General features: G+C 46.5%; 1 protein-coding gene across 1 annotated transcript in view; it reads right to left on the bottom strand.

Moving 5' to 3' along the window:
• Positions 1-23,521, bottom strand: part of LOC122812116 — a 1,581,175-nt gene that overhangs the window by 1,063,123 nt on the left and 494,531 nt on the right. The window contains exon 5 of the mRNA XM_044084402.1: positions 20,036-20,096. Coding sequence (XP_043940337.1) covers positions 20,036-20,096 — 61 coding nt within the window. The remainder of the gene's footprint in view (positions 1-20,035; positions 20,097-23,521) is intronic.

Here is a 23,521-nt window from a genome sequence, read left to right as displayed (position 1 = left end):
TGGAACGTCGGGGAGGGATTTTAATTTTGGAATGTGATGAAAGGGAATCTTGTATCCTCTGGATATAATGCGGAGGACCCAGCGGTCTGATGTTATGGACTCCCATGCTGCTAGGTGCTCCGAAAAACGTCCACAGACTGCCTCCAGAGTGGAGCAGTCGGGCAACCCCTCAGGGCTGCTGTGCGGGCCGTTCAGAGAACGGTTCTCTGGACCCGAAATTCCTGGGAGCCCCTCTGCCCCTGGGGCGGCGTCCTCCCTGTCCTCCTCTGCCACGGAAGGACTGGTTGTCCGGAGCGGGTTGGGATTGCTGCAACTTCCGGAACCACATCTTCTGGCCCTTTTGGTTCCTAGAGTAGGACCTCTGGGGCACAGAGAAGCGGATTCCGACGGCAGACGGTGCCTTCCCGTCCTTTTCGCTCTGGGTCAAGGCATCGCGAACCGTTTTGCCAGAAAGGGCAGAACCAAAGGGGGCGTTCGCGAAGGACACCTTGAAGGGCTCCGTGAAATCGCAATGACGGAGCCAGGCCTGGCGTCTAGTGACTAGGCCTACTCCTGCAGCTCTAGCGGCTCCCTCAGTAGCATGGGACAGCAACTGCATAGAGGTATTTGTCACGGATCGAAGAGTGGCCATACGGGTGGAGTGCAAAAGCTTGTCCTCCGACATGGACTCTGGGGGGGATGCAGCATATTCTTTAATAAGATCGCGCTGCATCCTGGTAGCATGTGCCAAGTAGTTGAGCGCCCTCACTGAGAAGGTCGCAGAACTAAACATTCACTTCCCCAAGCGGTCCATCATCCGAAACTCCTTGCTCGGAGGATGGACTGAAGGACTCTCCTGTGAGAGTTCCTTCTTGGTGGCTGCTGCCGTCAACATGGCACCTACCGGAGGCCCCTTACTCCAATGGGCACGGTCTGCAGGGGAGCTAAGGATTCTGTCTGGCCTTTTGGGGATTGGCTCCACGGTGTCTGGTTCCTTCCACGCCCTGGTGGTAATAAGGTCCACCAGGGGGTCGGCAGGAGGGGACACCCAAGAGGTAGAAGGGCCCGCTTCGAATGCCTCCAAGAACACGGACTCGTCCGAGGAAGACTTGGGGGCAGACCACCCCCCCCCTTATGCGAAGCATTTCCATGATGTCTCCAAAGGAGACATCCTCGGGGGTAATCTTGGGGAGCCTTCCCCTTCCTCCAAATCAGTGTCTTCAGTTAAAGACTCGGGGGAGTCTATGTGCCTCCTTTTACACGTATGCTTGCGAGGGGCTTCCTCGGGGGGGGCTGTCCGAGGAGCCCTCGCAAGCAGTGTCTTGTTCCAAAGGAACAGCTTGGGGCACTAAAGCGGGCTGTCCCAGTGGCCGGATGGTGGAAGCCTGGCCCAGTGCAGATGGAACGCGGGACGGAGCCGAAGCAAGTGCCGGGGGTCCGGAAGCCCTCAACAGAGCCCTCTCCACTACATCAAAAGCAGAGGGGGAGCCAGCCCCGACCAAAGGATCCGAAAGTTGGCCCCCCCTCGGATCCGAAGAGTGGATCGGAGCCGGCCCAGAGACACTCGGATCCGAGGGACCAGTGCGCTCAGACAGACTGCGCCGAAGGCACACAGTCCCCCAGATCCAAAGCTCAGAGCCAGGCTCCGAGAGGTCAGATCCGAAACACTCGAGAGCAGGGTCGGATCCAAAGTACCTAATACTATCGGAGCCGACCCACCCCCGGCTCCGAAGCTGCCCGGCTCCGAACCCGGGTAGCGGGTCGGAGAAGGAGCTATAGGCTTGAAAAAGGTGAGCCCCAGAGGGGCAGGAGCACTCCCATCTGCATCTGGGCCTGGATGAACCTTATCATCCGGTCCAGATCGGCATCGGAAAGGCTATACGTGGATCTCAACTAGGCTACCGAGGTAGGTCTTGAATGCCTCCTCGATAGCCTAGAAGGAGATCGGGTCTCCTCCTCCTCAGGCCTCTGTGAAAAGCAGACCGGAGCCGAGGGGGGGGGGGGGGAGAGCCAGCAGCCAAGGAGGCCGGAGGAGAAGCCCGCTTGGCTGGCGGGGCCGAAGCGGAGGTCTCGGCCCGCTGCTTGTGGTGCTTCTCTCCGGTCCTTTTTTCTTGCCTCTCTCTCCTCCAACCCAGCAGCGGGAGGTTGAGTCCAAGGAGGGGGAGCAGGCGAGGAGGCAACCGTGGCCACGGTACCCACCACAGGAGCGGGAGCCAAAGCAGAGTCCGGGGGTAGAAGTCCCGCCAGGACCAGCTTCGACCTCCGCTCCTTCAATGCCCTGGGATTGAACCCTGCACAAATGGAACATCCAGAAGTGAGGTGTTCAACCCCAAGGCATCGAACGCACCGAGTGTGGCCATCAGCAGGGGAAAGCTTATGGCCACACTCGGAGCACTTGGAAAATATTGCCTTAGGGGCTTCTGACATTTGTTTTTTTTTGGTAAAAAAAAAAAAAAAGACTTAAGACAGAAACTAGTGCTACACAAGCACACAAACAAGGCCCCAAACAATACACACACACAAACTCCGACCAGCGAGGGGAGGGGAGGGGATAAACTTAAAGTTTAAAAATTAAAAATTTTAAACTGAAACTATCAAAAGATAAAAGGGAACCTAACACAATCACTCAACTCTCACAACAAAACAAGAAAATAAAGCTTTCTTTAAGTTTAAATAACACTTAGCTGAAGAGCTCAAAGATCCAAGACCTGGTTACCAGCGTGGCAAACTAGATGTGAGGTCATGTAGGGAGAGCAGGGCATTATGGGTGAGGGGAGGAGCTAAGAGCTCAGATCCATAGCTGGATAATCATGCCGGTTCGGATCAGATATCGGATCCATAACCCACAGGGTGCAGACAACTGAATCTCCTACTTCAGATCTTCCTTTAGACCTACAGTGGCCAAGTAGACCTGGGCTGGGATTAAAAGAAGAGTGAAGAGAGCATCCTGAATGATGGTACTTTCAGGAATCTGTTGAGAAAAGAAATCCAGACGCCCATCTTTACTGGGGACCAAAAAGTCTCAAGTAAAACCCTTTTCCTACCTGCCCTGGAGGGACAAGTTTTCTTGTTCCTAATCTTAGGTCTAGTAGAGTGAGGAAAGAGGTGAATTTGCTTTCTGGGGGAAATGGGATGGGTCTTGGGATGTTTTTTTCCTTCCAAGAAAGGAAGTATCCATTTTGAATGACAGTTAGTACCCACTGGTCTGATGTGATGGTTTTCCAAAAGGGAGGCAGTGGGGGAGGCAGGCTGACAAAGGTAGATGGGCAAGGAAGTTGCACATTGTTGGGTGCACTTGTATCCAAAAAAAGTCTTGGAATAGGGTGCAAGGTTACTAGTCTGGAGTAGGGTGCGAGGTTACTGGTCTAGAGTAGGGTGCGAGGTTACTGGTCTGGAGTAGGGTGCGAGGTTACTGGTCTGGAGTAGGGTGCGAGGTTACTGGTCTGGAGTAGGGTGCGAGGTTACTGGTCTGGAGTAGGGTGCGAGGTTACTGGTCTGGAGTAGGGTGCGAGGTTACTGGTCTGGAGTAGGGTGTGAGGTTACTGGTCTGGAGTAGGGTGCGAGGTTACTGGTCTGGAGTAGGGTGCGAGGTTACTGGTCTGGAGTAGGGTGCGAGGTAAAGTACAGTTGTGTACACATCACAAATGTAGATGGAGTGTATTCACTGCTGCAGTCCTCACATTTGGGTCATCTGCTTGCAGGTAGCCCTCAGTCAGCCTGATTGTCAAAGTCTTGGGTCCTGCACGTCTGTTGCAGTCATCTTCCATGACGTCAGGTAGTCAGGGGTATAAAGCATGCAGACAATGCCATTACATCATTTTTTTTCTTGCCCCAGATATCAGATGCCCACATAATGGGAAGCAATCACATATAAGGTTACACCTCTAACAAAAAGCAAATACACCAGAAAGCTTTAAGCCTAGTAAACAAGAATAGAGGTATAGTCAATAGAAGTCAGGGGGCTGGAGGGAGGGTAACCAGGACTGCAACAGTGAGTACACTTGAATATCTACATTTATGGCAAGTGTACACAACTGTACTATGTTCGTGTTTCACTGTTGCAGTTGTCGCATTTGGGTAGATTCCCACAGCTATGGAAGGGAGGAGGCAATTGGATAACATTAGGACCAGCTATAAGGCCCTGCAAGACTGCAGTGGCAAAGCCAGCTCTGGATTTAGAAAAAATTGGCAAGTGGTAATGCTTGAAGGTATGTAAACAACTCCAAGTAGCAGCTTCTAGGATGTCCTTGGTAGGGACACCTCAGAGGCTGTTGAGGTAGATGCAGCCCTGGTGGAATGAGGTCTTATCCCCTGTGGGGTTAAGTTTTCCATGGTGCTTATAGCAGAAATGAATGCAATGGCCTATCCACTTAGAAATGGTTTGCTTTGAAATGGCCTTCCCCTCTGCCCCTGCAGCAAACGCAACCAGCAGCTGTTCAGACTTCCTGAGAGGCTCAGTCCTGTCCAAGTAAAATCTACGTTGTTTGTGCACATCCAAGGAGTGGGGTATTTCCCTTTGTTCTGTGGATTAGAAAATGTGGGCAAATGAATAGACCGATTAAGGGCCACACTGGACACCACCTTGGGAATTAAAGGATTGGTCCTGAGGGACACCCTGTCCGCATGAAAGATGAAAGGCACCACTGCCATGAGGGCCTTAGTTCAGACACCCTTTCTGCTGAAGTGATGGCTAGAAGGAAGGCTGGTTTCCAAGAAAGGAATTTCAACTCTGCATTTGCAGTTGGGCTCAAAGGGAGGTAGAGTGAGCTTTTCCAATACAAAGTTAAGGTCCCAGGCTGGAGTACACGCTCTCCTGGGTGGCCTTAAGTTTTTGGCCCCTCTGAGGAATTGCTTCAGTAGTGGATGAGAGAAGAGGGATGGCTCTATTATAATGTGCTGAAATGGCAGAGGCATGAATTTTGATGGAAGAAAAGGACAGGCCCTTGTGAAGCATCTCAGTCAAGTAATGAATGTGTGGTAAATTGGGTACCATTGTGTCCATCCCGAGTTTGGTTCCAGGAACAGAATCTTTTCCATTTTCAGCATAGGATTTTCTAGTACTAGGCCTCCTTGCCTAAGAATGACATCCATCATTTGCTTACTGAGGGATGGTAACAGAGAGATCAGGTAATTAGCCAGGCTGCAAGGTTCACGGTTTGAAGCTGTGGGTGCAGAATCTGGCACTCCTGCTGGGACAGCAGGGGCAGGCATCTGAAGCAGGTGCCAGCAGTGACACTGCGCAAAAGGGGGTACACACCAGTGCTGGTGTGGCCAGTCTGGTGTAATCAGTATCGTCCTTAGTTTGTCCTGTTTGATCTTTAGTACCTTGGAGAAGAGAGGCAGAGGGGGAAAGGCATAAACAGAGAGGTTTTTCCAGGTGAAGGACATAGCATCCACTTTCCAAGCTTGTTTGTGGGGAGTCCTTGCGCAGAATTTTTCCAACTGGTAGTTCTGGGGGGAGGCAAACAGGTCTATATCTGGACTCCATTTTTCTCTCAACATGTTGAATACCTTTGGTTCCAGTTTCCACTCGTGTGGGTCCATGAGATTTCTGCTTAGTCGGCCAGTGTATTTAGCTTTCCTGGCAGGAATTGAACCTGTAGGTGCACTTGGTAGCTCAAGGCTGTGTTCCACAGAGCCATGGCTAGTCTGCAGAGATGAGTGGGTTCTCCCCCTGCTTATGTACCACATGACAGTGGTGTCAGTCTTCCATTAATTGCCCTAGAAGAAAGTGGTCCTTGAAGGCTGTCAGAGCATTCTGTACAGCTAACATTTATTTTTGAATGATATGCAGGTGCATTTGATTTGGGTTCTATTTGCCCTGACTGCACTTCCCTGCCAAGTGAGCTCCCCATGCATAGTCTGAGTCTGTTAGGGTTTGGGTGGCAGGGGGTAGAGTGAATGGCAGTCCCTTGTTTTGATGGCAGGCCTCTGCCCACCAAAAGAACTATCTGTAGACAAGGTAGGATAGGAATCACTGCTTCTAGGATCCTGAGTATGTTGACACCATAGGCTTTTTAGATACCATTGTAGTTTCCTCATATGCAGTCTTGCATATGGAATTAGGAGAATGCAGGAAGCCATGAACCCCAGGGCTTGCAGTATTTTCCTTGCAGATAAATGGGTCTTTGTGGCCAGTAGATTGAAGTAGGCTGTCAAACTCGTTTCTCTGGCGTGAGGAAAGCCATCTGGGAAGTTGTTTTCAAGCTTGCTCCCAGGAATACAATTTGTTGGCAGGGTACAAGATGTGATTTATTTTCAATTTATGGTGTACCCCAGAGAAGTTAGCTACTTCTGTACAAACACCAGATGATTCAATAGTATGTCCCGGGCTTTCTGCCTGAATTAGACAATCGTCCAGGTATGGATATATTTGGATATCTGTCTCACTTGATGAACTGGGCTGGCTTGAACTCCCTCACCTCCTTCAATGGCATCAACTCTTTCACCCACAAACTAGTAAACCATCCACTAAATGTCCCATCCCTCAAGAATCTACTCCAACCCTATCGCACCACCAGACCACCAAGATCCAGCAACAAAAATCACTTGCAGATCACTAAAGCCAATAACTCTGCTGGTGAAGCACTATTCTCTTGCACCACAGCAAAATTATGGAACTCCCTCCCACCTACAATTACCTCCATACCATCATACACCCACTTCAAAACTTTACTAAAAGCGCACCTAAAAACATGCTGGCTATGCCCTTGCAACTCCCACTCTATCACCCACCCCATCCAACCACTACCTTTCTTTCCACTCCACTAACTACCTTGATTATAGCAAGCTCAGATGGTCATAAGCCTAGTACTTATTATACAGCAGAAACTTCTTCTTATTGTAACATTTGTTAATGTCTTATGTACTTCAGATAGATTCTAGCTGTCTACTGATGTACTATGTTCATCTGTAAATATGTTGTAAGTAATTGCTATGTAAACTGTTAATCGCTATGTAATCCAGAGTAACTACTGTCTGTTTTAACTGGAGCTTTTCTCCCCAGGCCTCCGCTGAAAATGGACCTACGTCCAGTCGGACACTCCTGGTCAACAAATAAAAATATTTCTTTGCCTGCAAAATGCGACTGGAGCCAAGCACTCTGTGAATACCCTGGGTGCAGTAGATAAAAAAGTGCAGAGAACTGATGGTGAATGTAGCCAAGATAGATTCCAAAAAGGCATCAACAATGTCCACTACAGGGGGGGGTATCTAAGAGCCTGTGATGGGGCAGGAGTAAGAAAATCCCCAAGCCTCTTTTTAGAGTCAGAGTAATATCGGTTTCACTAAAAGAAATCCTCTAGATGGGAAGCAGAACCATCATAGGTAGATAAGGGTAAATCCTGGTCAGAGGAAACAAATTTCAGAGTCCTGATCAGAAGAATCATAAGCAAACTCAGTCCTAGGTCTCTTAGAGGGGGTGGCTTCCCCTGATTAGAGTAATAAGGTCTTCAGCCATTCTTATTTGTTTTTTAGGCATAGAGGCCTGACCATGCAGTCTGGGCGTCTTGCTTTCAAGGCATGGATTGAGTTTTAGGCCTTGAAGAAGATGGAGCGTTTAATATGCAAGTCAGTAGGTCTGAATGCACCCTCAGAAGCTGGTGCCTGCACATCAGCTCTGGACCCATCCAAAATAGACATCTAAAGGTTCCACAGTTGAAGCATCTCTCAGCATACTGGACCCCAAAAGGGTCTCAGCAGAGGCCTGCAAATCTGAAGAAGCGGGTATCAAGGGCTGCAAAAGCGATTCACTGAGAACCAGCGAACTGGCGACTAGCTTAGAAGCATCGTCGGCAGCTTTGGACCTATGCGGTCTGTCTATCTCTGCATTTTTTCGGAATGTCGGTATTTGGGTGGCTTACCAAAGCCATATCTGGATAAATCAACAGAGTACCAAAATACTTAGAAGCGTAAATAAACAGACGAATAGTTTGTTTAAATGAGGCACAAAACAGACAGCAAGGTACATTGTGGTCACGGCCTAAGCAAGGAATGTAGTACGAATGAAAATCTGAGGCATTTGCTTTCCACAAGAAATACAAATTATTAACTTTTACTGACATCAGTTTAGAGCAAGAAAAAGTTTCCTCAACGGGGTACTTAGCTTAGCTGAAGACTTCGGTTCTGAAACCGAAACGGAAATTTCAGGAGTCGGCCGACCGGCACTTGCGAACTGCTTCTGCTTTGGGCACTGCATGGCAAAAAAGACTGATGTAATGGCATCGGCTGCATGCTTTACACCTCTGACTACCTGACATTATGGAAGATGAGACAGCAAACGATGCACAACCCAAGACTGATAATTCATGCCAACTGAGAGCTACTGCAAGCAGATAACCCAAATGTGATGACTGCAACATTAAAACACGAAGAACATCTGACTACTTGCTTAGCGGTAGCGTCATCAGAAGGCTTAGCCTTGTGTGGCCTGTCTCTATCATCTCTACTTTTTTGGAATGTCGACAGATTGTTGGCCGACTGGCACCATATCAGAATTTGAAGACAGAACACAAACAGTCTACAAAGAGCTCTATGGCGAATGGATCTTGCATTAAAGAGCACAGAACTGGCAATGTGGGACGTCAGGGTCTGGGCCTAAATAAGTGCAGTAAGAATAAGTCTCTGTGTGGGACCTGCTTTCCACAGGCGACACTTTCGGACATGTGGAGCAAAAAAAGGGTCCCCCCCAACAGGGTACTTAGCTTTAGACGTTCTCAGCTAAAATTCAACTTCGGCAATTGTGCAAACTGCGTCTGCTACAGGCTTCACGGAAAGAAAGACTGGTGTAATGTTGTCGGCTGCCTTGCTTTATAGCACTGACTACCTGACGGGAGACCACGGGAGACCACGGGAGACCACGGGAGACCACGGGAGACCACGGGAGACCACGGGAGACCACGGGAGACCACGGGAGAAGACATTCGGGTCGCCTGAGGCAGGGAATCCCACACTAAGAATACTGCAACACAGGAATAGGACAGTTTTCATCCTATGCAACAGACCATCATCTGTTACAGTCACCTCTCCAATACAAAATGCTGGACTGCCAGAAAGTACAGTTGTGTAACTTACCATAAATGTAGATGTTAGAGGGTATTCACTGTTGCAGTCATTACATTTGGGTAGTCTGCTGGCAGGTTGCCCTCAGTCGGCCAGAATATCAAAGCCTTGGGTCATGCGTCCGTTGCTGTCTCCTCTTCTATGACGTCAGGGTATAAAACATGCAGCAGACGCCATTTTATTCAGTTTCTTGCCCAGTTGTCAGGTGCCCCCCAAACGGGGAGCAAAAATATGTATATATAAACAATATTTAAATACACTTTTAGCAACATAAACTTTACCTTCATCTAAAAGCAAATACACCACAATGGCTTTCGAATATAGTGAAGGAAAGAGAAGTTATAGAAAAGGGGGGTGGTGGGTAACCCGGACTGCAACAGTGAATACACTGGAACATCTACATTTATGGTAAGTGTATACAACTATGTTCTTTGTGTTTCACTGTTGCAGTCATTACATTTGGGTAGAATCCCAAAGCTATGGATGGGAAGATGGAACTAAATAGCATTAGGGACAGCTATAAGACCCTGCAGAACTGCAGTGGCAAAGCCTGCCCTGGACTTAAGAGAAGCAAATGATAATGCTTAGGAACAGAGCTCCAAGTAGCAGCTTTTAGAATGTCTTTGGTTGGAACTCCTCCGAGAAAGGCTGCTGAGGTAGAGGCAGTCCTGGTGGAATGTGACCCGATTTCCTTGAGCACTGGTTTACCATGATGCAAGTAGCAGAAACGAATGCAGTAGCTTATCCACTTAGAAAAAGTCTTCTTTGATATAGCCTTCTCCTCTGATCCTGCAGCAAATGCCACCAGTAGTTGCTCAGACTGAGATTTAGTCCTGTTTTAGTAGAATCTTAGTTGTCTGTGCACGTCCAATGAATGCAAAATCCGGTCCCCCTTGTTCTGCGGATTTGGGTAAAATGTTGGCAGGAGAATAGTTTGGTGAAGAGCCACACTGGATACCACCTTAGGCATAAAGGAAGGATTGGTCCCGAGGGATACCCTGTCCGGGTAAAATGCAAAAGGCTCCACAGCCATGAGGGCCTGTAGTTCTGAAACTCTTCTTGAAGCGACTGCCAAAAGGAAAGCGGTTTTCCAAGATAAACTTTATATCCGAAGTAGATGCTGGTTCAAAACGAGAAAGGGTGAGTTTTTCCAGCACAAAATTGAGGTCCCATGCAGGAGTTGGTGATCTTCTGGGAGGCCTTAAATTTTTGGCCCCTCTAAGACACTTTTAGCAGAGGATGAGAAAAGATGGGAGGCTCTGTTGTAATGAGCAGAGATGGCAGAGGCATGGATTTTTATTGAAGAAAAAGATAAGCCCTCGTCAAGCATCTCAGTCAAGTATTGTAAAATCTTAGGAATATTTGGTTTTGCTATGTCCGTTCCTTGTGCTTGGTTCCAAGCACAGAATCTCTTCCATTTATCAGCATAAGAATTTCTAGTACTAGGCCTTCTGGCTTCCAAAATGACATCCATCACAGATTTACTGAGATGTGTTTGAATAATTACATGATCAGCCATGCTGAGTGTGCAGAATTTGATTGCTCTGCTAAGACGGTAGATGAGGTATATGAGGCAAGTACCAAGGAGGGAGTTGACATTCCTTAGAATTGGGTACCAGTGCTGGCGAGGCCAGTCTGGGGCAATTAGGATCATTTTTGGCTTTTCCTGTCTGACCTTTAGTAAGACCTTGGGGAGAAGAGGCAGAGGAAGAAAGGCATAGACTGACAGTTTTTTTCCAACTGAAGGGCAGGTCATCCACTTTCCATGCTCGTCTGTGATAAGTCCTTGTGCAGAATTTGTCCAGTTGATAATTTTGGGGAGAGACAAATAGATCTAAGTTTGGGCTCCCCCATTTCTGTGTTATCATGCTGAAGACTTGTGGATCCAGTTTCCACTCGTGAGGGTCCATAAGATTTCTGCTTAGATCGTCTGCCAGAGTATTTTGTTTTTCTGGCAGGAATTTAGCTTGAAGATGTACTTTGCAAGTCAAGGGCGTGTCCCACAATACCATGGCTAGTCTGCAAAGGGGGTAGGAATGTGTACCCCCTTGCTTGTTTCTGTACCAAATAACTGATGTTGTCCATCTTTATCAGTGGTTGTCCTGGATGAAGTAAGTCCTTGAAGGCTGTCAGGGAATTCTGAACAGCTAGCATCTTTCTGGTTGATATGCAGATGCATTTGTTTTGGGTTCCATATGCCCTGAATGCATCTCCCTGCCAGGTGGGCCCCCCAAGCGTAGTCTAAGTCTGTAGTTAGGGTTTGGGTGGCATGGGGTAGAGTGAAAAATCGTCCCTTGTTCTGACATGTCTCTGACCACCAAAGAAACTCCTGTGGTAGGCAGGGAATGAGAGGAATCACTGTTTCCAGACTGTGACAATGCTGACTCCATACACTTTTTAGATACTATTGAAGTCTCCTCAAATGCAGTCTTGCATATGGAATTAGAAAGCAGAAAGCCATGAACCCCAAAGCCTGCAGAATATATCTTGCAGATAACTTGGTTATTGTTGCCATCTGAAGAATATAGTCAGTTGCCTTCGTCTGGCATAAGGTAAGCCATCTGGGCAGTTGTATTCAAGCTTGCAGCCAGGGATGTAATTTTTTGAGAGGGTACCAGTTGTGATTTTTTAGTTTATTGTGTACCCTTGGCATGTTAGGAGCCTTTTTGCAAATACCAGATGTTGAAGAATGCCGTTTTCTGCTTGAATGAGACAGTCGTCCCAAGGATAGATTTGTATGCTTCTTTGTCTGCAAAATGCAATTACTGTTGACAGGCACTTTGTAAAGACCCTGGGTGCAGTAAATAAACCAAAGGGCAGTGCAGAGAATTGGTAATGCATAAAACCTGCCTTGAAGCGGAGGTATCTTCTGCACGATTCCCTTTATTGAGATATGCAGGTATGCCTCAAATCTAGAGTCACTAACCAAGCGTTCCTGCTCAGCATGGGCAGTAGCTGTTGTAAAGTCAGCATTTTGAATTTTGGGATGTCCAAGAACGTGTTCAAAATCTACAAGTCCAGTATTGGACACCAGGCATTGTCTTTTCTGGGTACCAGGAACAGTCTTGAATAAAACTGTTGTCCTTTTTCCTGTTCTGGTACTGGATGAATAGACCTCATGTCCATGAGGGACGTAACTTGTTTGAGCCTCTGCCCACTGACTTTGTGGCAGATCTGGCCTACCGTTTGGAATTGGCAAAGTATGGAAATTAAATCTGTACCCCTGGGATACTATGTTTAATACCCACTTGTCCTGGGTAATTAACTGCCAATTTTGAGCATGAAGTGCTAATTTTCCCCCCAAGGGGTCTGTCAAAAGGTAAGTGCTTGGTGATGGTAGAGGGAAGTCATTGAGACTGCTTACTGTAGGGTTGTGCTTTGTTTCCTCCAGTTATGGAGGTAGAGGCACCCCATTGCTTTGACCTGTAAAAACCCTGTGACTGGTATCTAGAGCATTTTGAGCACCTGGATTTGACTTTAGGCTCTGTTGGACACAGGAAAGGACCAAGTTTTAGTAGGCCAGTATCTACTGAATCTGGGTGGCTGCACTTGTAAGAAATCTTATACAGTTTGCATAGATTTAGCTTTGTCTTCTATTTTCTTTAAAACCTCTTCTGCCTTATTATCAAAGTATCATGCTGTAAAGGTGCATCCAACAATTTAGCCTCAACATGATCAGGCAGATTTTGCTACTTGAGCCAGGCATGCCTTCTACTCACAGATTCAGTAACTGCGGCCCTGCAAGAGGCCTCCAAGGATCAAAACCACATTACAAAGTATGCTTTCCAACCTGTTCTGCTGCATGCAATAATTCCTGTAATTCTTTATTTTCCACACAATCCAAAATCAACATTTTCTGTTACAATAAGCCCTTAACATGCTGTTGATATTTAAGCATATGAAACTGGCAGTTTAAGGCCCTAATTGCCAAGGTTGCAGACATATAAACCTTCTTTCCCCATCTATCCAGCGCCCTGGAAACTATCATAGGGGGTAGGATTTTTGGCTGTAGAGGCCTTTACACCTTTGGGACCCTGTGAGTTTCAGGATCAGCAGCAGGATTTTTGCATAAAAACTTGTGGGATTCAGGAACCCTGTGACATCTGTCTGGCTTACTAGCAGCCAGAGGTAGGGAATCAGCAGCCATGCTCGATTCCGAAAACACATCCACAATGTCTAATACAGGAGGGTACAGCCAAAGGCCTATGGTGAGGAATAAGGAAATCCCTAAGCCTCTGATTCAGAGAATTCCTGACTCTCCCAATGAAAATGTTCCCTTAAAGTATGCAAGGTTTCTCCAAAAGAAAAATCCTCAGGAGGAGATTCAGATGGGATGGATTCTTCTGCATCTGTATCCACAGAGTGGTACAGAAAATTCCTTATCAATAGAGGAATCAGAAGAAATAGAAACCTGATCTGAAGATTCATAATCAGTGTCTTGCCTAGGCCTCTTAGCAAAAGGGGATTGGGAACCCCTGATCAAGGTATCTTGCTTTTCCCCCCACTTTTCTGAGATTTAAAAAAGTTCAGTTACAGGCTTGCTGTTCTTGAACTGTTTGTAAGTTTGAGGCCATTTTTTGCTTGGGCTAAAGGGAAGTCTCTCTGTTGATCAGTGGCAGTGAAAAACATTGAGCAGCCTGCCTGCCCCTGTGGGAGTGGTTACTGACTTGAAACTGTAGTTTTATTGGCCATTTTGGGTCAATTCCAAAACTCCTTCATCTTCTCTTAAAACCCTCTTTTGCGTGGTTTTGCGCATTTTTGCGCATAGCGCAACAGCGGGCAGCGCCTCCTAATTGGGTTTAAACTATTCCTGGCCCCACAAAATCTGCTCTTCACTTTTTCCCTTAGAACTGCTCTCTCTCAATTTAAAAACCATATTCTCATTCTAAGGCCCCTCACTGGTCCAATTAAGTAATCCTAAAGTTAGCACTATTAAATCATAAGCACTACTTACTCTTATACTCCCTACAATTACCCTGTCCTCTTTTGGTCGGTCTTAAATTCAGTTTCCCTATATTACTCTAGCATGTCCAAAGGTCAGTCAATGGTTTCCTCTCCAGTCCAGCTGGTGAATCTGGGAATTTTGAGGCAATGTTACAACTGTCTCATGTACACGGACAACCCTTTCCTCCTCCAAACAGGTTCAAATATATGTGAGAGATGCAACTATTTAGCCAAACTGGAGGCTGAGCTCTCTCATCTCAAAACTGGTGTAACCAGTCAGGAGGAGAAGGTAACCTCACACAACACAATTCCAGTATCACATAGTCCCACCACATCAGCGAACCAAACACAAAAACATACTCGGAGGCTCTAAATAAAAAATCTACCTAAGCAGAGACCTCCAAAGCAGACATCCAAGCAAATGCTACCTCAAAACAAAACACGCACAACACATAGCCCACAAAGTCAGCGTGCCAAGCAGCCACAGCCCTCAAGGCTGAATAACACACCTGATACTCTTGTAATAGGTGACTATTGTCAGACAAACTGACGTCCCGCTCACCAGGCTGAATAAAGAGAAGGTCACGGTGAGCTGCCTGTCAGGTGCTAGGATCCACCACAACGGAAGCACTCAGGTCACTCCAAAGCAAATACAAATATGACTCAGTCATTGTACATGCTGGTGTGAATGACCTGAGATGTACCTCCCTGGACTACATGGAGACAGAGGAGCTCTCTGATCATGTAGCCCAGGCTGGTATGACCCTGACCTTGAGCAGCATCTTACCCTCACCTAGAATGATGCCACAGTACAAAGACAAAATGATCGATTTTAACAATTGGCTAAAATTTTGGTGTCATTCAAAGGGGATCCAGCATCTGTCAGCCTGGGATGACATGCTCGACAAGCCACGTTGCTTCGCTAGGGACGGCTTGCACCTGTCACCACTGGGCTTTCGGATATTGGCAAAGGCTCTTGCCACCCCCATAGTGCCTTTTTTAGGCAAGGCTCAAAAGTCAAACCCACCCCCATAGACAGCACAAGGAACAAGAAACTAAGGGTAATGCTGCTAAACGCCAGAAGTCTTAACCTCATGATGCACGCACTCTAAGCTCTCCTCAGTATGGAGAACATCGATATCTGTGCAGTGACAGAAACCTGGTTCAAGGCTCTAGAGAGCACCCCAGTACTACCAGGCTATACCTCATACCATGCTTTTCGGCCCTAAAACCCGGACCGAACCACAAAAGGAGGGGGGAGTTTCCATATTTATCAAGGATATCCACACCTCCAGGTTAGTGGCATTGCACAAAGTATCGGAGAGCATCCATGTGCAACTAACAGTGGGCAAGACTGCTTTTCAGTTTATAGCATCCTACAGACTACCCTCTCAAAGTCAGGAATCCCACTCGGCTTTCCTGAAAACATTGGAGACCATGAAGATCTCTCCAAACACCATTATATTGGGCGACTTCAACTACCCAAACATTGACTGGGAGCACTACTCAAGCCCCAGCACCTTAGCCCAAAAGTTCCTGGAAATTATAAACTCAAATGCTATGGAACAACTAGTCACCATTCCCACAAGAGGGGACAACATACTAGACATGATCATTACCAACATGGGGACTATGCTCCACACCAGAAGTATATCCCTCATTGGTAAGATCAGACCATAAATTAATTTCACCGGATGTCCACATCCCGACACCACCCCCAGCCCAGAAAACCACAGTGAAAAACTTCTCAAAAGCAAACTGCTCACTTCTCAAAACTGAAGTGGAATCCTTCAAGGCCCCAGGGCCAGTGGAAACTACGGCCCAAACTGCAGAATCCTATATAAACGCATTCTACGGACATCTCCAGGAATGCATGGATCATGCTATCCCAAACAAAACCAAGACCCAATCATCCAAATGCAAACGTCCAAGTTTGGTGGACCCCTGCCATAAATAAACTGTACAACAGAAGGAGGAAGCTACTACATGATAGAGCAAAATCCCCAATAGGGATGGCATCTCTGATCAGTACTAGCAAAAAATTACGATCCCTCATAAAATCCTCCAAGGCCAGCTTCGAGAGAAAAATTGCACATGACACTAAAGACAATCATAAGGCTTTTTTCAGTTGTTAGAAACATGGGATGCAGCTCCCAGACTTGTTCTGAGTTGATTCTAAACGAAAAAAAATACACTGAACCCACAGACATCGCCAATATCCTGGCAGACAGGTTCAGTGCAAACTTCTCCACCCCCCCCCCCCAAAAGAGCAAGCATCTATCCCAGCAAAGGGCTGCCTCCCAAACATCTCTGATGCTCAGGTGAAGGCTGCCCTCTTCAAAGCAAAAAACACTGCTTCCATGGGATCAGATGGCATCCCAGGTTGCGTCCTACATGAACTCCAAGAGGAACTAATCCCTCAAATAAAACAGCTATACAATCTCAGCCTCACTACAGGATGTGCCCACAGAATGGCGTACAGCAACAGTGGTCCCACTCCACAAAGGTGGAGCCTCTACGGACCCTGGAAACTATCGCCCCATAAGCCTGACTAGCTTAGTCTGCAAGGCTATGGAAAGGATCATCATGGAGCTCATAAACAAAGACATTGGGGACCTACAGACACTAGATCCTACCCAGTTCGGCTTTGTCAAGGGCAGATCCTGCCTTTTGAACCTGGTTGACTTCTTCGAAACAGTCACCAAAGCCATAGATGAAGGGAAGGTAGTCCACACAGCCTATCTGGACCTTGCAAAGGCATTTGACACAATACCCCACTCGGGCATCATAGATAAGCTATCCAGCTTAAATATAAACCCCTATGTCACAAGATGGGTCGCAAACTGGCTCAAAGACAGAACCCACAGAGTGAGAGTTGCTGGAGCCATGTCAGACTCGAAACCGGTCACAAGTGGCGTCCCACAGGGTTCTGTCCTGGGACCACTCCTGTTCGGTATATACTTTTCCGAGGTACAGGCAAACATGGGAGGACTATGGCTCACCAAATTTGCAGACGACTGCAAACTGGGCGCCATAATCAACTCTCCAGCTGACACAAACATCCTTCAAAAAGGTCTGACAGATAACTGGTGCCAGCGCCATGGTTTAAAGCTAAATGCCAAAAAATGTATAGTCATACCCTTTGGCAAAAACAATGTGCCCACAAAATACCACATAGGCGGAAACCCATTAAGTACAGAGAAAGTTATTGGGGACCTGGGGACCCAAGTTGATAGCAATCTCTCCATTGAAAACCACATTGCCAAAGTGGTTAGAAAGACCTTCTACATAGCCCACCTCAACACGAAGGGTTTCACATCTAGATCAAGAGAGGTAATCGTGCCCCTTTATTCATCCCTCATCAGGCCCATCATAGAATACAATGCCCCTTTTGGGATGTACCTTACCCGACACCTGCAGCAATTAGAAAGACCCCAAAAGTATTTCACCAAGAGGATCAAGGGTCTCAAACAGATGCCATATGCTGCTCGGTTAAAAAAACTCCAGCTCTACTCAGTTGCATACCGCCTACTTCAAGGCGATCTATGCCTGACATACAAAGCTATGTCAAATCCAGAATTAATGGACATGCTCCACCTGAGTAAATCTAAATCCCTTAGAGCCACACGCTCGAGGGACTTGAACCTCAGCACAGAAATAAATAGAACTTGCTGGAGGGACAGGTTCATAACCCAGAGGCTCCGGCTCTGGAATAGAATTCCAGTTCATGTGAGGCAGAGCACCTCACTGAAACTCTTCAAGAAGAATCTCGATAGGTGGATGGGGGATCATAGGTTTGTCCCAGGGATTACTCCCATGTCACTATTAGACAGAGGCACAGTAAACTAAACCTTAAAAAGGGCACAGTCTACTCAAATCAAGGGGTGGCGTAAGCCATACAGAATCGGGCTAGGCTTATAATTGCCTCAGGGCAGATAGCCAAGTATGAACCGATGAACCTATGAACCTACTCAGCCATTTTGATCATCTTTTTTAGGCATAGGGGGCTGAGCACGTGGCTCATGCGTCATTTTTTTTTAAAGACTTAGTTGTTTTTGAAGCGGACGTCTGTTTTGCATAGAAATGTTGAGGCCTGAAAACACCCTCAAAAGCCAGTGCCTGTTCAGCAGCTCGACCCATCTGAGGGAGAGACATCTGCGGGTACAATACTCTGAGAATCTCATGGCGTAACGGACTCCGCATGGGTCTCTGTAGAGGCCTGCGACTCAAAAGTAGCAGGTATCAGGGGCTGCGAAAGCGCCTCACTGAGTACCGGCGAACCGTCGACTGGCTTAGGAGAAGCTTAGTCATCAGTTTTGGACCTCGATGGTCCAGTTTTGCATTTTGTCAACTCCTGTAGTCGGATTGCTATCAGACATTTCAGGGTAATTACATTTAGTGTTGTCGCCTCACAGTAAGATGCTGTCTGATTCGATTCTCAGCTAGAGCGTCTTCTGCGTGGAGACATGCGTGAATGGGCATACCTTCGTTGAAGGTTGTGCGTCAGGGCTAACTGCACGTAAAAATCAACTACCAATCATTAGCAGACCAGAGTTCCGCTGTGGCGACCCCTAACCGGGAAAAGCCGAAATACAACATCTGGATCCCAAAATATTTTGATGAAAAATACACAGATGCTTAGTGCGTCGGCTAAATCTAGCCGAAAACAGACAGCAAGGTATGTTATGATCTGGGCCTAGGCAAGGAATACAGTACAAATGAAAATCCTTGAGGTATTTTGCTTCCCACAAGTAATGCAATTATTAACTTTTACTGACATCGGTAAGGAGCAAGTAAAAAAGATTCCCCAATGGGGTACTTCACTGTAATTGAAGGCCATTTCTGAAACACGAATGCGAAAATTTTAGGAGTCTGCCGACCGGCACTTGCCAACTGCTTCTGCTTTGGGCATCGCGAGGCAAGAAAGACTGAATAAAATGGCGTCAGCTGCATGTTTTACACCCCTGACGACCTGATATCATGGAAGAGGAGACAGCAACTGACGCAGGACCCAAGACTGATATTCAGGCCGACTGAGGGCAACCTGCCAGCAGATTACCCACACGCAATGACTGCAACAGTAAAACGCAAAGAACATCCTTATCTGATACAGTTGTCAGAATATTCAACAGTGACTGATCCTAATGAAGCATCATATTCATGGCTATAGTGCCCCCCCTCTTTTTAACTCCATGTCCACCACATATCCCCTCATCATACATGCAATGACACTGCCATTAATGCTGAGAACATCCACTAGTGGGGTCTATTATGTGATACAAGAATCTCTAACATCAATACATATACAGTGAATGCTATAAACTGCAAAAGGCCAATTTTTTCCTCGGGGGGGGGGGATTCACATGGGTGTAAAATAAACTTTAAAACACTAATCAATTGGAGGGCTTCACCCCCCAACTAAATATACCAACTCAGAGATAGTTCTACACTGAAAAGAGCAATTCCCCAACTGCCAACTGAATTCCCCCCCCATAACATAATATAGACTAGCATATGCCACAGTACTTGGCATACTGTCAAGCAGTATCACTACTGGGCTATCATCCCACCTCAAGTACCCTCCCTCATGTCCGGTACAGGCAAACTAATAAAAATATCATTTCCTAGTCCCTCAAATAACTTCAGGTACAGAGCTCACCAACAAAACCTGGGATGCAGTCAAAACTCCAACCATAGGGCGTGTTCCCTTGGCAAAAAAGTCCATTAGTCACTCTACCCATTATATATCTAAAGGTTTCTTCCTTGACCAGAGGTTTTCATCATGCTATCTGTACCTGAAAGTCTAAGGGAGAAATTAAAATATGACATTTCATTTAGCCTCAACATCTATAGTCAGAAAGCTCACCATTACAGAAATAGAGAAGAAACTGCTACAGCATTCGTTTAAAGTTTGTGGCTCACTTTAGTTAGACCTGCGCTCTGCACAGCAAATGTGCTTAGGACAGCTGTCCTAAAGCTACACTTCTGAATACAACCCACTTCCTATTTGAATAATTTCCAGTCCTGCAACTAGCGTCTGCTTGAAACTTACCTACATATAAGATATCCAGTTCTATTCACACCATGAGTGCAGTGAACGCCAATCAGTTTATCTAAAAAAAAACAGAAAAAAATACATAAATACAATGGGACTAATACGAGAAACAGAAAAACTTGCTTTTATAGAATAACATTTAAGAATGCTTCCCTTTCATGCCCTGTTAAGATTCACATGGAAAGAACTTACAGATTCCAAAGTTAAAGTATTGTGCAAAGTCTTACCATAACTTTAGATGTCCTTCAATTCCTATGTTGCAGTATTGTGTGTGGAATTCCCTGCCTTCAGGCAACTCGTACGTCGGCGCCTATACAAAAGCTTCAGCTTGGCTGTTGCAGCTGTGTGGAACGTCCTATGTAGGGCCATAAACCAGGGACCTTAAATGCGACGTCTGCATGCACAATCCTCAGAACTTTTCAGCCGCAGAAGACTTTGCATCGTACGATCGCTCTCCAGATGTCAGATCGACTATAGATAAGTAACAGTTGGTTTTTGCATTTCTAATTTTTTACCTGTTTTTCACGTTGCTTAGGCTTGGGTTGTTGTAGCTTCAGCTGTCAGGTAAAAAGGGAAAGTGCCAATACGAGTGGCAAATTCCTCATAAGGACGCCCATGACAAATTAGTTTTCTGCTTAGGCCGGGAACATGACCATAACATTTGCCCTATTTGTAAATCTTTTGCGGCCAAGACCTTACGTAGTCATTTGGCAGCTGTAAACCTTTACTTAGAAAACCAGTGCCTCAAACAGCTGGCTCTCAGGATGGATCCCGCTTCGGAGGCCGCCCAAGAACCTCCCCTTATGAAGGCCAAGATGCCTAGGCCTTCATTACCTGCCACTTTGCACCCAGAAGCCCAATTACAGATGTAGGAGTTGAAAAGCACTCTGCGGATCCATAGACTCTAACCTCCCTCATGGAAGCTGCTGCAGTCGACAACTGGCACATCCACAGAGCTCAGACACAGACGCCTGTCTATGTCGAGGGGGAACCACATTTGGTGGTTCCTTCGACCAGAACTCAGACCTCTGATAAAGCCGCTGCCAAACCCAGCTCTAAACAGGCCCCTATGTCCACTCCAACCAATAAGGCAGAAAAAACACATTACGCCTGTTTCTGAAGGCCCACCAGACTGGCAGGCCTTCACCTCTTCTCTTATGCAGGCATTTATGACCCTTAGGCCTTCTGCCTCACCCACAACTACGTTGCCTCTGCTAAGCCCTAGGCCTCCCTCTGCTTCTTCCATCCCCATGGCTCCCCGACTGTGGTTCCATTTGCCCTGAAAGCACTAGCTTGCCAAGTGAGCCCCCCCCCAATACATAGTTTGATGCATCTGTTAGTTTTTGAGGCAGGGGGGGAAGTGAATGGCAGTCCCTTGTTTTGGTGGCAGGCCTCTGCCCACCAAAGGAACTCTGTCTTGAGACAAGAGATGATAGGAATCATTGTTTCTAGGTACTAAGAATGTTGACACCACAAGCTTTTTAGATAGCATTGTAGTTTCCTCATATGCAGTCTTGCATATGGAATTAGTAGAATGCAAGAGGCCATGAACACCAGGGCTTGAAGTATTTTCCTTGCAGATAGCTGGGTCGTTGGGGCCAGTAGTTTGAAGTAGCCTGTCAAACTGCTTTTTCTGGTGTGAGGTAGGCCATCTGGTAAGTTGTATTCAAGCTTGCTCCCAGGAATACAATCTGTTGGCAGGGTACTAGAGGTGATTTCTTTTCATTTATGGTGTACCCCCGAGAAGTTAGTAATTTCTTTACAAATGCCAGATGATTTAATAGTATATCCTGGCTTTCTGCCTGAATGAGACAATTGTCTAAGTATGGGTATATTTGCACATTTCTTTGCCTGCAAAATGCAATGGTGGGAGCTAGGCACTTTGTGAATATCCTGGGCGCAGCAGATAAGCCAAAGGGCAGTGCAGAGAACTGAAAGTGCATGCAGCCTGCTCTGAAGCGTATGCATCTTAAGCAAGATTCCCTGATTGGGATGTGCAGGTAGGTTTCCTTTAAATCCAGTGTTGCCAACCACGCATTTTCGCCTAGCATGGGAAGCAGTTGAAGAGTTAGCATTTTGAATTTGGTGATCAAAAAGGTGTTTAGGATAGGTCCAGGATAGGACGCCAGGAATGGTCTTTTCTGGGAACCAGGAAAAGTCTCGAGTAAAAACCTTGCCCCCATTCTTCTTCTGGGACAGGGTGAATAGCCTTTATGCTTAGTAGAGACAGCACCTGCTTTTGAGCCTCTGCCCACCGATTTGAGGGTAGGTCTGGCCAACCTTTTGGGGTTGGTAAGGAGTGGAAGTGGAATCTGTATCCTTGGGAAAATATATTTAAAACCCATTTGTCTTTGGTAATGAGCTCAGTTTTTTTTTTCATGCAGGGCAATCTTTCCCCCTAAAGGAACAGTTAAGCAGGGCTTGGAAGGTTTAAATTTAAGTCATTGTGACAGTTTACCATAGGGGAGTGTCTTACTACTTCCAGCTTTGGAAGTGGGAGCCCCCCACTGCTTAGGCCTTAGTACCTTGAGACTAATGCCTGGGTAGTCTGCTGGTTCTGGGTTTGGACTGAAGGCCTGGAAGAGGCTGGAAAGGACCAATTCTTAGAAGGCCAGTGCCTACTAAATCTAGTAGGCTGTACTTGCAGGAAATCTAACAGTTTGCAGATTTAGCTTTTTCCTCCATCTTAAGTACCACTTCTGCTTGGTTACCAAACAGGCGGTCCTGGTTTAAGGGAGCATCCAGCAATTTAGCTTGAACGTGATCTGGCAAAGTTTGCTCCTTAAGCCAAGCATACCTTCTAAGCACAGACCCAGAGACGGCAGCCCTGCAAGATGCCTCTAATGAATCAATAGCACATTGCAAAGTATGTTTACCAACTTGTTCAGCAGAATGCATTAAATCTTGTAATTATTTTCAGCACAATCAATTTTCTGTTTAATCAATCCAATAATATGCTGCTGATACTTAACAGTTTAAGGACCTAATGGCCAAAGTTGCAGAAGTGTAAACCTTCTTACCCCATCTGTCCAGGGCCCTAGAATCTATCAGAGGGGGTAGGGGTTTTGGCAGTAGTAGCCTTAATGCCTTTGGGTCCATGTGAAATGGTCTCAGGATCCGCAGTAGGATTCTTAAAGAGGAACTTGAAAATCAGGATTTCTGGGAGCCGGGGGTAAAGTATCAGGTGCCAGGCTAGATTCGAAGAAGGCATCTACAATGTCCAGTACAGGAGGGCTAGCTAAAGGCCTGCGTTGAAGTAGGAGTAGGAATTCCTTAAGCCTCTTTTTGGAGTCAGAGTAATCCTGGCTTTCCCAGCGGAAATGCTCACTAAGAGTATGCAAAGTTTCACCAAGAGAAATCCTCTGGAAGGGAAGCAGAGGTAAAGGAGTCCAATGCATCAGAATGCTCATAGGTTTAGGGCACTCTTGGTAATGAGAAAAAACAAATTTCAGAATCCTAACCAGCAGAGTCCGAAGGAAAATC

This window comes from Protopterus annectens, chromosome 9.part0 (assembly GCF_019279795.1).
Source record: "Protopterus annectens isolate FY-2018-M chromosome 9.part0, PAN1.0, whole genome shotgun sequence".
Taxonomy (NCBI): domain Eukaryota; kingdom Metazoa; phylum Chordata; order Ceratodontiformes; family Protopteridae; genus Protopterus; species Protopterus annectens.
The sequence above is the reverse complement of the archived record's forward strand: the minus strand, read 5'-3'. Positions and strand labels throughout refer to the sequence as shown.